This window comes from Drosophila innubila (assembly GCF_004354385.1).
Source record: "Drosophila innubila isolate TH190305 chromosome 3R unlocalized genomic scaffold, UK_Dinn_1.0 2_E_3R, whole genome shotgun sequence".
Lineage (NCBI taxonomy): Eukaryota > Metazoa > Arthropoda > Insecta > Diptera > Drosophilidae > Drosophila > Drosophila innubila.
Window position 1 is genome coordinate 9,978,380 of NW_022995380.1, and position 13,736 is coordinate 9,992,115.

Below are 13,736 nucleotides of genomic sequence, written 5' to 3' on the forward strand. Positions count from 1 at the left end.
GTGTCTAGGGGTTGCTTTAAGTGCCCTGGACATTTAGTTGCCTCAATGCCGGGGGCGACAACAACGGGCGGCTGTCAGTCGGCCGCCTAATTAATCACAGTGTCATGCATATGCGCCCCGCCATATGAGGCCGTTCGGCCCACGCGGCGTATTAGTAATAACGACAACAACGACTGAGACTGTGACTGTGACTGAGACTGTGACTGAGACGGCGGCAGCAACGTTCGTTAACATTTAACTGTCAATTAGATTTCAATTATGCATTGGCAATTGAAGCTGTCCAGGCATGTACAACAACAACAACAACAACAACAACAACAAAGACGTCGACGTCGACTCATGCCAGACACGTTTTGGCCCCAGCCAAAGTAATAGGTGTAGCTGGAAAAACATGGCGTTGTTAACACTTGTTTTTCACTCAAAGCGACAGGCGATCACAGGCAACAACAACAATTAGCAATGACTATGGGATGAAGCGACTATCGACAGTTAAAAGTCAATCTATTACTTATTTTTATTTAGTACGTTTTAGAAAATAAAAAATAGACAGATGTGATTATATTTAATTCTTAGTTATATGAAACAAATAAATACATAACATGTTTCGTAGAATTTAAACCAGGGACTGTAATCATTATAAGCTTTATTATAAAACTCAAGAAAAAATCTTTATTCTATGAGTTTTATTATTTTACTTTTGAGCCAAAAATAAAACTCAGAAATTTTCATTATTTTTGAGCAAAAAAATAAAACTCAGAATAATGATTATTTCTTGAGTTATAATTTTTTGGATCAAAAATAAAACTCAAGGTATTATTTGTACCTACCAACTTGAGTTTTTTTTAAATTCAAAAAAATAAAACTCAAGAAATAATCTTTACGCTATGAGTTTTATTTATTTTGCTCAAAAATAAAGATTATTTCTTAAGTTTTATTTTTTTTTGCTCAAAAATAATGACTATTTTAAAATTAAAGTAATAAAAATCATAAATCTTAAGATTATGGTGAAATTGCATAGATTACCCTTAAAGAAAAATTTTGGTATATTTTCATATTTACTAGAAGCTAATGATTTTTTCAATGAAAAAAATAAAATAATCATTATTTATTGTCCCTGATTTAAACACAAATCATATTATTATTATTTATTTTATTTTCGTTTATTATCTAAATGAGCACAATTGTAATTGTTGTTTTCCCCATGTTTTTGATATGATTAGTTCTTTAATTAAAAATGCCCAAACTATTTAATAAATAGCAATCTAAGCATTCAATGAAGAGAAAATACAAAATTAAATAAATAGTAGTAATTTCAGATTCTTAAGAACTTTTATAGTAATTCATGCATAGCAATTAGTATATTACAATCAGTTTCTAGGGTACAAACACAAACAAGCTAAGCAGTCATAAGCTTCCAGCGAATTCCGAGCGAAACATATTTCTGCATATTGCAAAAAAAAAAAAAAAACGAAAACTTGAACTCAAATCGCAGCTCAGTTTAGAGGTAACAACGCATAACCAAAGCGGGTCGATTGTCCAGTCAATTGTTATGTCATTTGACAGGCAAATTGCAAATAAAAAGGTTATATAAAATGACAGCGATTAAAGCTGAAAGCCAATTTAGGTTAAGCAGCTGTGTATGTATTTGTTTCGCAATGGAAATAAAACAAAACGAAACAAGTAACAACAATTTGCAATGGCTAATGGTTTCTTTATATCGCACCTTTCCCACAGAGAATTCGGGCAAACCGGCTGCGAAAAAGAAGAAACTTATGTCCGGCACAACGGCCGATCTGCCGCCAGATGTAAGTCCCACAACCAGCAGCGATAGTATAATGCGGGATCGTCTCTTGGGCAACAATAGTTCGCCGAGCAGTACAAATCAACAACCGGCTAGCAATAACAACAACAACAGCAGCAATAATAATTTGGAGACCACAGAGGATGATTCCGATTCGGGTTCAACGGATGCAAGGCGTAAGAAAAAGGCACGCACCACGTTTACGGGTCGCCAAATCTTCGAGCTGGAGAAACAATTCGAGAAGAAGAAATATCTCAGCTCCAGCGAACGCACCGAATTGGCCAAATTGCTAAATGTCACCGAAACACAGGTAAAGCTTTCCAAATATTTATAACAAATACTCTCAGTTTATTAACAAATACACTTTAATCGATAAGCTCTAATTAAATAAGGATCTCAATTATGAACAAAAACACATATTAAATGAATTATGCAGTAATTTGCATATTTAATTATTGGCATGATTAGCTCATTTCAGCACATTTAATTTAATAAAATTTCTTAAAATTCAATAATCTACATATATCCCGAAAATTCAAATTAATAAATAATTATGCTATGACAACAACAATGTAAACAAATGTTGTCAATTAATATGAAAACAAATCCCTGGTAAAATCTATAATTAAATTAATTGAATAATATAATTATTTTTTACAAGAAAAACCGACAAATTAACTAACAATTAGATGACCGCAATATTTATATTGTGACAATCATAATAGATATTATACATAAAACTAGAGACCAGAAGTGTTATATGCTATTAAATAAATATTTTATTTCCATCTTGTATTATGTTAATTAAAAAATAGTACATTTTTTGAATATGTAAATTAATTGATTATTAATTAATTACAATTAAAATAGAAACTGATATAATCCACGTTGCTGTAGCTTATTTTCTACACACTGACAAATTTAGTTTCAACTATTTTCTGTCTCTGCTCATTACGATTATTTTGTTTACAAGAAATATCTTAAATATACTTAGACATTCCATAATTTACTTAAGTGCAATTAAATTCATTTAAGCCAAATATCCTGGCCACTCCTTAAGTAAAATCTCTCTCAGGTGTATAATAATTTAATTTAGTCGAACAATAATGAAGCCAAGGTGTGATTCTAATTAATGCCTGAATAAATATAAAGGCATTTATGTATGTACGTGTATAATGCCAAATTATAGTTGTTGCTGTTGCAGCTGCTGCAGCTTGCAGCACATGCGTCAACGTGGCAGGTTCGGAAGTGGGTGGCAACTTTTGCTTCTTGCAAGGCTAAACACACTCACACACACATAGACATATGTCTGCCGCATTGTGAAATAAATGGAGATTTATTGACTAATTAGAATAAATTAACTTTGCAACAAGGACATGGCTGGAACTGGTCAGCAGCCAGCAGCCAGCATCTGCAATTAAAACGCAAAGATGCCAAATTTATAATGAAAACATATCGATTGTATTTACTCACTCTTTAGTTGCATGCGAAATATATTGAGACCGAAGGCTATTTGTCAGTTGCGTACTTGAAGATACTTATTTATAACTAAAGCTTCATAAATAGTTGCAGGCATGAGCGAACAGTCGACCCGCCCGTATGCGGCTTACGTTGAGGCTTAAAGTCAAATCAAAATTGCATTAATGAGCCAGATTACACATACGCCGTGTGCACTCGAATGCCATAAGACTAATTGGCTCTTAAAGAGCGCCAGAGTGCGCCGGAGTGTGCGCCACTGGGGAATGATAGGTGGGGGTGAATAGAGCAACAACAATAGCCATGGTAACAACATACTGGCAACATGAAGCAAGTCATGGGGATTCTGGGAGCCTGGCAACTGGCAAGTTGTCCTCGTCGTCAACGGCAACCACATTGAAATGTCTGCTTAATTAAATTACATTTTCCATCAAGTCAATTAATTACAAGTTTATACACAAACACTAAGCACACACGGCACGTTATGCCAGTCTTATATCCATATAGGTGTCTCTCTGTGTGTGTGTGTGTGTGTGTGTGGACCTTCTTGCTTATCTGTGTGTGAGCCAACATGTTATGCATGCCGACATGTTCAAGTGCTTTGTCTGTATTATTAATATTATAAGCTTGGCAGCTATTTATCATCCTGACCACACACAGCCAGCAGCTGTTTATAGTTGTATATCTGTGTGTGAGTGTATGTGTGTTTGTATAGATGTATGGTATGCCATGTTCAGTGCACCACACTGATTTCATAGCATTATTTTAGGCGCTACGCCGGTTTGACCGCCTGCTCTTCTTGCACATGTCCCTCTGTTTGGGTGTGTGTGTATATTTTCATATGCAACTGTGCACATAAACATCTATGTGTTAATCACAGCAATAATATCTACAAATTAACTGCATCAACTGTTGTGCTACAGTTTCCCCCAATGCAACGTTTGTTGGCATTTGCATGTCGAGAGACAGAGAGAGAAACAGAGAGACAGAGAGTGAGTGAGAGAGATATAGGCAGAGAATATATTATACCTAATGCAAACACGATACATTAGCTCTCAGAATTATCTGTTCCGCCTAAAGTTGATTGCATACACCAATTAAACTTATACATTTTCTACATTTTATTTGGACTGTCAGAAACTTCTTTTAATTGCACTCGCAAATCTTGGTGCCTCTTTCAATGTCTAGACGTGCCACAACTTTGTTTGTTGCAGGGCCCTAGAGCACTTTAATTCCTACCAGCGTATCCACAACATTGTAATGTTACGTATACGCCTCATTAAACCAGCGAAGTGACCAAAAATAAACAACAGCCAGGCGCTGACAATGAGCTGCAAAAAGAGAAGCTGCAAAGCAGTAAAAGACAAAGAAAAAACACCAAATCAAATATAAAAATGAAAGAAACAAAAAAACAAAAAAACAAAGTGTGGCAGTCATAAAAAATCTCTTTAAATAGACTCTGAACAGGCACTGAGAGAAATTGTCGGCAAGAGCAGCAATGATGCTGATTATGATGATGATTATAATGATGATGATAATGATGTTGAGTATTGGACAGCCTACATTGGACCAGAGTCCGGCTGCGCCCACGTGTCTGCATCGTCTGTCATCAACAAACTGTAAAATAGCCTTAAGCCAGATAAAAATCAATTAATTACGCGTGCATGTGTCTGCCCCCTTTCGTTTCGATCGCCCCTCGGCATCAGCCTCGCCCTTTAGCACTGCAATGAAGCGACGCATCATGGCACAGTGTGTGCACACACACACACTCACACACATACTATACATACGCACATGCACAAAGGCAAACTGACAACATTGTAATAGTGTTGCGATTACCCAACGAACGTCACGCGCCAAACGCGGCAAATTGCATTTGCATTTTAGTGCCAGAGGCGACTGCCAACTAGGGCCATGACCAGGGGAGTGAGTCGGCAGAGGGGGTGGTTAAAGGGGGGAATAGGATATGGGTTCTATTTGTGCGCTTGATATAACGGCTTAGGGCCAAAACTCTGGCACTGCTGACAATTTGCATTGGGCATTTCATTTTAAATGTTTGCCGTCGTTCATAATCCCTCGTAATTGCAAGCCAGGTGGACAGGACTGTGTACTTCAATGATGCCATTTGACCTCACACACACACACAGACACACACATACATGGCTGAGTGTTTAGTTGGCCAATGAGAGGGCAATCTGGCTGACTGACTGGGCTTATTGCTGGCATTTGGCCAAGTGGCAAATACGATAATTAAATTAAATTGCTGCCACAAGCAGCACAAACAAATCAAATGGCAATTCATCATTCGAGGACATTCGAGAGAATAACCCGGCCAGCACAAAATTTCATCTGTTATTTGTTCTTATTATTATGGCTCCATAAATGAATGCCAAACATTGCATGCGTGTGCCATAAATGCAGCACTTTTATGCTCTCTTAATTAATTTGACATATGCAAATAAACACTCGAATATTCAATGATTTAATATATAGCATGTCTGTGCAACGCTGCGTATGTGCAATATTCAAGCATTTGGCATTTATATGCGAGCTCTAATCAATCATTCACAACATGCTGGAATATTTATGATAAGATATTGTTGTTATTGAAATCTTTAGGGAGGCAACAGAATTAGATTAAAGCAAACAAATGTGAAATGAATTTGTCAGAAATATTAAATGCGTAAATATTAAAGCTACTCACCACTTTTAGGAGGTACAATTTAATTTAATCCACAATATCATGTGCATTTTACATATGAAACATTAATCACAATTGCATTTAATTTCTTTTGTCAAATTTGTAAACCAATTAGGCTAATAAGCATTTAATTACATGTCAATTATTGAAACAGTTGTAAATAATATATGAAATTACTAAATAAATATTACGCATACGTCGCGAGGTACTTAATTGTATTATGAACTAAAAACAAAAAAAAAAAAAAATACTAAAGTATCAGCTATACATATAAAATTAATTTTGTTTTAATTCTCATTGAATCAATAATAGAGAATCACAAAATGGAAACAAAGAAGATTATGCTCGCATTTTGTTGCAAATAATTGGTGGCAAAAAGGCCGAAAAAACACAAACACACATATACACAGACAAGTAAACACTGTGTGTTTGCATAATTTAAAATAATAAATATAATTTCGCTTATTATTGTGACCGCAACTTAATTAAAATATTGCGCATACGTCACGTTGCCAAAGCTGCTGCAAGAGGCAATTAATAAATGCATAAACTCTGAGAGGAGCATAACACGATAGTTATTTAAACTATGTACACAATAATTTAATTACAAAACCAGCAACAACAAGCGTCATCGATTAATTGTCGCTATGGGGCATCAAAAACCAACGGCAACAATAGCAACAACAATAGCTGCAACTGACAGCATATGAAACTAATTTCGACTATTAATATTGACTGGTTGAAAATTTGCATAAATTAGTTTGGTTGACGGCCAGCTGTCGTTCAATGTGGGCCCCGTTTAATTATTTATAAATCACAATTTGACTGCCAGAGTGGGGCAACAACAACAGCGACAACAACAGCAACAAAAATAACAACAACAATAACGGCAGCAACGGGCGTCGATTGGCGAGCAAAGATTAAAAATATTTTAAAATAAAGGCGGAGTCACTAAAAGCGAGAGACGAGAGGCGAGACTGCCCACTCTCTCTCTCTCTCTCTCTTAGACTATTTCTTTATCTCTCTATCATTCTCTCTGTCTCTCTCTCTCTCTCTCTCGGTTGCTGTTGAGAGATCGTTGCTTTTGGGTGGGCGTGCTTGAAATTTTTAGCTGCTAAACGCCGGGCAATTAGCAAGTCAACAACTGTTGACAGCCCGGCCCCGTAGGCGATGCGGGCATCTTCTTTTTAGACATTTCACTTCGAAATGATTTTGGCACATACAAATTTCTGTAAGCAGAGCAAATCTTTAGATCTATATGACGTTTTAAATTTGTTGCCAGAGGCCTCAGAAACTTTTACGAAAAGTGGACAAACTACATAATTTGCAAAGCCGCCAAGTGGTCGACAACGGCTAACGACCGACAAAGCCAAGTAGCGAGCGTATGACAAGAGCGTTTTGAAAATGAACACAATAAGCCAATTAAAAGTCAAGAGCGCAAACATGAAAAAGCGGCTGGCAAAAGGGCGGACAAAGTGAAAGGCAATGGTCAGCAGGCGTTCTCTGTGCTCTTCGCTCACCTGCCGTCCCACTCTTGGGCTAATAACATTAATTTATGCCTACCAAATGCCTTTTGGGGCAAAAGGGAAAAGTAAAATAAATAATAGAAAAAGCCGCAACGCATCAAATGCGCTCAAAATAGCAAAGCGACCAGTACTCGTTTTTACAGCAATTCTAGCAAGTTACGAGTGGAATGCTTTCGGTAGAATACTGCTCAAAGTGGAGTTACCCTGTAACCAAACAACATCTTCAGATCTTTTTCCTTCTCCACTTTTTTGTTGAATTGTTTCATAATGTGCAACATCGCAATATATTAATTTAAATCTTTGTTGTATAGACTTCCTGATGATATTCACCTATTAATGGATATCTGCCAGTCGTTTGCCTAGCATTGCATTCCTTTCTATTTTGATTGTGCTGGCTTTTTAATTTCACACATGAGCTGAAATTAAAACAGTTTCTACTTTTGCGACTGGCCGCAATTGAAATTCATTTAATTGCAGCTCACATTTTGCAAATAGGAAACAAATCTAATGCATGCGAGTATATATAAAGTTTTCCCTGTTTTTATTGTTGTTGTCTAAAGTAAATATTTTTACAATTGCATTGCTTTTGACTGCTGCATTTTGGTTTTAAAATTATTCACACAGTTGATTCTATGGTGAGATAGAGATACTCATACAAGAGATAATAATGCCAAAACAAACAACAACGATATGCGCAATTATTACGCATTACACACAAAATATGTTGCATAAAATGACATTTATTGTAATTTTGTCAGCATTTTCGTTCATTAGCAACAGTGAGTGCCCAAAATACACAATGCGATAATTCGCCTGACTGAAAGAGAATAGAGTAGAAAGTTCGAAGCAGAGAAAGGAAGAGAGAAGGAGGAAAGCCGGGACATCCGGTGCAGAGCATTGTTATATTTGTTGCAGCCATTTCCCATTTTGGCAGCAGTTGCATTTAAGTCTATTTAATTAATAAACGCTAAACAAATTGATGCAAATATTCCCAGTCACGCACACTCACCCAACATCATATCACTTGAGTGTGTGTACTCACACATAGATGGTGACCATAATCCTAAACAAGTAAGAGACATTGCAAAAGCAGTCGATAAAGAGATGCCCTGTAAAAAGATAACAAAAGTGTAATCTACTTATTAGCAGCCCACATAAGTATGCTATAGAAAATTATATTCCACTTAACTTCAACATGTTCATTATTAATACGATCACTAATATACCCCTTACACCTTGGGCACGTGGTATACTGACAAGCAGCACACTGATTATGTTATTAATTAATAATGTCATTGTAGTGCGCATATTTGCATGGAACAAAGTGATTTACTGCACAGCAATAAACGTTTATAGAGAAGGGGCTGAAAAGGGTATCCAAATGAGGGTTGGGTGTTGGGGATTGAATTGTAACTACCCAACTTCATTCGCCTGTTTGCGTCGGCTACATATTTGATTTGGTTTCCAATTGCATAATTGCCTTTGGGCGCAAAGTTGCATTTGCGCTAAAATTGACGTTGTTAAGGGAAAGAGAGAAAGACAAGTGAGAGAGAGTGAGACATCGACAAATACAAATTATAAGAATATCAACTGATTAAATTGCCATGCTCTGTATATTTATTATTGATATTCCCTGTCCCTACCTTTTCATTCTTTGCCCATTTCCTGCCAAGCTCTGTGTGGATAAAATTGTGCTAATCAGCAACAGCCCCTAAGCAATTATTATAATTTTTTCTCTCAGCATAACAAAATATGCTAAATTACCACCTTTAAAGCAGGAAAAACGTCAAGTCTTTTTTGGCACGCGAAAACTGTGTGAGAGGAAAGAACTCGAACAATTTAGCTAGTCATTGTTGTACCATAATTATACCTGTATTCCAAACATTTTGAGAGCAATATTAGTGAAAATAATTTTAGATTTGAAAGTGGATTTAGAAAGTACTAGAGTAATATATTTATTATTTTAATTTCAACATTTTCAACATATTTTAACCATTTTTATTACAAACATTATAAGATATAATTTTTTTAAATGGAAAAATAGTTTCTTTTTAATCGAAAAATTAATTAAATAAATTTGTTAAGTAATTAACTTTTGCTATTACCAATTGATACAGGTATTATAAAGTCGACTCGTTTTTTTTTCAACTCTCTTCGAATTCCTCTTGGGTTTATTTTCCAAAAATATAAAATATAATTTTTCAAAATAAAAAAACAATTTATTTTTAATCGAAAAATTAACTAAATAAATTTGCTTGGTAATTAACTTTTGTCATTACCATTTGATACAGGTATTATACAGTCGAATCGTTTTTTTTTCAACTCCCTTCAAATTCCTCTTGGCACGCTGCTTCACGTTTATTTTCCAAAAGTGCGCGCCAAATGCGAAATGAAAACTAATTATACTTAGCACACTTAATACACACACTAATAAACACGAACACACACAGCTGGACAGCATTGCGTGTTGAATAATAACGCAGTTCATCCAGCAGCAATTTAAGTATTATTTAAGGATCAAGGAGTAGAAGATGAAGTGAAGTGAAGCTGTTAATATTTGCATTGATTGAACTAAGCATATCCTTACTTAAATAAATACTTATAAACAAATTGATATAAATATGTACAAGTATAGTATTTATATCAAACAAGAAACTCAGTTCTTCATCTGTTTTGTTGATTGAGGCATTTGGTTTTGGCTGTTTATTGTCCCACAGGCTTTAACCTGTTTCGCATACATTTTGGGGTCTGTTTGTAAGGGAATCAGAGCATACATTTAAATGTCAATAAATCATAAATAAAGCACAGAGATGGAGCAGAGCTACAACTTTTCATTTTCGCTGACAAAGTTTTTGTTATATTTTTAGAAATTCTTTATTCGAGTAAACGAGTATAAGAAGATGTTTTTTGTGTTGGCTTAATGAGGTTTAGAGTGGATCACAGCAAAATAAACAAGATGTATATTTATGACGTCAAAAAAAAAATGCTTAAATCCCTTGGCAATCGTTAGGAAAAAGTTCAAATATTCAGAAAATTATGTATGCCAAATAAATTAATCAGCAAAATGAATGCAATAAAAAATGCCACACGCAATTAAGAGAAACGCAACGCAAATGCTCAAATTGGGCCAGACATACTTAAAAATAATCAAATAATTAAATGTAGGCAGTGCGCCGCATGTGCCACCAAAAGATTGACCGAATAGCCCGCATATTTATACTCGGACTTACGAGTAATTCCCATTAAAATAGCCCCATTTGATGCACAACAAAAATGATGCTTTGGATAGCCATTAAAATTGCTCATAAGGTAAACACTTTTGCCGCTGTTTTATTGTTTATTAACGAATTAATGAACAGACGTGGATGAGTAATTGGTCAGGCAACTTGTAATTACGGTCAAAACGAACTGCCAGATACAGACTCAAATTCAGATACACATACAAATACATACTTATGAGTACTCGTATATTCTCGTTCATTGGCAGCTCTCATAATCCATCTTCATCGATAAAACAAACAATTTGCGTACACATCAATCCATCGACAAGTACATTTCATTGATGTGAGTCTATTTTTGAAATTTTTCCCGGAGTATATTCCGAAATATTTGGCAATCAATTAATTGATTTTCAATATGGAAATTTAACAAATTTCAATTTATATTTTGTATACGCATCGAAAATGTTCATTTCCTTCTCTCTTCGCATTTGGCTAAGTGGAGGAAAAACGTTTTCATGTTAATTTCATCATTTTTACGCTACGCCGGCAAAATGAGCATGTCATATGACGGCATCTATGTATGTATGTATGTATGTTTGGCGCTTATTTTTGCTTTCCTATATGCATAAGTGAGTGTTGTGAGTGTGTGTATGTGTGTGTGAGTGTGAGTGCATGTGTATGTGTGTGCGTGTGCGTGTGCAGACATGCCGCTGAAATACTAATTATGTGCGCGATTTAAATAGATTTTTCATTTATTTAGCTAGGCCATCATTTTGGATGAAATGGAAATTAGAGGCAAATGTTTTATGTTGCGCCATTGACGCTGCCTGCCGAATCGTCTCCGTTGCCCTGCAACATTATGAGGCAGGCAGCATCCACACACAAGAATGAAATGAAATATTGTTGCCTAAAGAGGATGGCTGGATAGGGGAATGGGAGGATAGGAGGCTGGGAGGCTGGGTGTATCAGAGGATGGGGCTCGCTGATGGGCGGTTTCTGCATTTTGACAGGCCCACATCATTTCAACTTTTGCTTGTTGTGAACTGTAGCTGACGTAGCGGAAGTGTTTTTCTACTACACACATCGAGTGGAATCTACGCGCGATACATAATTTTTAATTATTTGTTTTACGCACACTAATAAGGGCAAATGAGGCATAAACATTTCCTAATAATAGCTGCCCGGCTCGAACATGTAACTGACTCATAGTACTCTTTGCAACTACATATACTACACCAGCACTCATTCTAATTATATACAAGTTTGGAGAACTTTATAATCAGAAGATCGTTATAGTTAATCAGAAACCGATATTATTTAAATTGACTTTTTTAGTCACTGAGAGCAGAACTAAATTTTTTAATACAATAAAATCCATAGCTTCTCGTAAAATCAATATCTGAAATAGTTACAAAATTTAACACAAAATTATTGAGCTTAATTTCAACTATTGATAGCTTAAAATATGAAATATAAATAATATAATCAGAAATTACTCGCTTTGTGAATTATTTATATTTGGGCATCATTGAAACCCCTATTTATATGTCAAAAAATAACACCAATAACCTTTTTTTAATCCAAATATGTTTATACGTTAAACTCCTGTTTATTATTTATATAATTTGCTGAAAATTACTTAAACACCACAAATACTAAATCCGAATTATATAAAGTTCTAAAATAAAGTAGTTTCAAAACGTTTAAAGTTTTATGTAATGTAGAACTTCGACGGAATTTCATTGATTTCCCAGTTAAGCTATAGTAAGGCGATTAAATTAATATTATTGTAAGTTAGTCGTGGTTGCATATCTCTAATTTTTCACTCAATAGTACAAAATTAAATGTATAAATTAATTCGTTGTATGTAGTTTTAACCAATCTTTATTTTCTTGTTTTTGCATTTCAGGTAAAAATATGGTTTCAAAATCGTCGGACAAAATGGAAAAAGCAGGACAATGTTACAAATAACGAGGCTGCTGAGCATAAAACATCCAAACCAGCAACAACAACAACAACAACAACGGAGCAGCAGGCTAAAACAAATAATAGCAACAACACTACGGCTGATGATGGTTCCAACTCCACATCGTTAACGGCCAACACTGTGGAGTCAACTCCCAAAAAGTCGGCGAACGGACAGTCGGAAAAAACCCGCGGCAACAGCAATAACAATAACAGCAGCAACACTAACAACAACAACAGCAACACCAGTTCAATAGCTGCAACCAAAAACAACAATGTTAGCAATAGTGAGAGTAAATTGCAAGCAAAACATTCGGCGACAAAAATTAAAAAACAATTGTTGGAGAAAACCCCAAAAGCCACAACAAATAGCCCGACAGCAAATGGAACGTCCACAAATCCCAGAGAATCCTCAGCAATTGCTGCCAGCTACAACAACAACAACAACAGCAGCAACAACAACAACAACAACAGCCACAACAAGACAGCCGAGAAGCGTAACACCAACAACAATAATATAGGAGAAACATATCATCATCATCGACTGCATCAACACGCCATACCATTGACCGTGGAGCCGGCGGCACCTTTGGAGCAGACTGAAAAGTTGGACATCAAGTTGGAAGAGTCGCCGGCGGTGAGCTATCAGCGTGCTGCAGCTGCAGCGGCAGCGGCACAGGAAAACGGACGCAGTCCAACGCCAAATGTGCTACTAACTGAAATGGATTTCGAGAGCAAATTAGCCGCCTCAAAGATACTGGCCATGGCCAATAACACGACGGTTAAAGCTGAAAGCGATTCCGATGATGAGGAGACTGCCAGCGAGCCGGGCACTTCAACGGAGGCGCAGGACTCGCAGGATCAAGATGTGCAGATGCGTGAGATTTAAAGGAACGTTATGTTCTCACTCTCCCACAGTCATATTATAAAAAAAACTTGTGCCAAAAAGTCGAATATTGCTCAAGCACACGGCCAGCTTTCATTTAAAATCAATTATTATTAATATTATTGTTAATTTGTAATTATATTTTGCAATGATAAACGAT

The 13,736-nt window shown here is 35.8% G+C and overlaps 1 protein-coding gene across 2 annotated transcripts in view; it reads left to right on the forward strand.

Annotated features, from left to right (window-relative positions):
* The window catches only part of LOC117790969 (dynein assembly factor 5, axonemal-like), a 45,710-nt gene extending 32,085 nt beyond the window's left edge, over positions 1 to 13,625 (forward strand). The window contains exons 4-6 of one of the 2 annotated variants that reach the window (XM_034630595.1): positions 1,735 to 2,111; positions 12,635 to 12,773; positions 13,122 to 13,625. In XM_034630595.1, the coding sequence (XP_034486486.1) occupies positions 1,735 to 2,111; positions 12,635 to 12,773; positions 13,122 to 13,579 (974 nt within the window). In that variant the 3' untranslated portion in view covers positions 13,580 to 13,625. Of the gene's footprint in view, positions 1 to 1,734; positions 2,112 to 12,634 lie in introns of both variants that reach the window. The other variant, XM_034630594.1, reaches the window with a different exon arrangement.
* Positions 13,626 to 13,736: the final 111 nt, after the last annotated feature.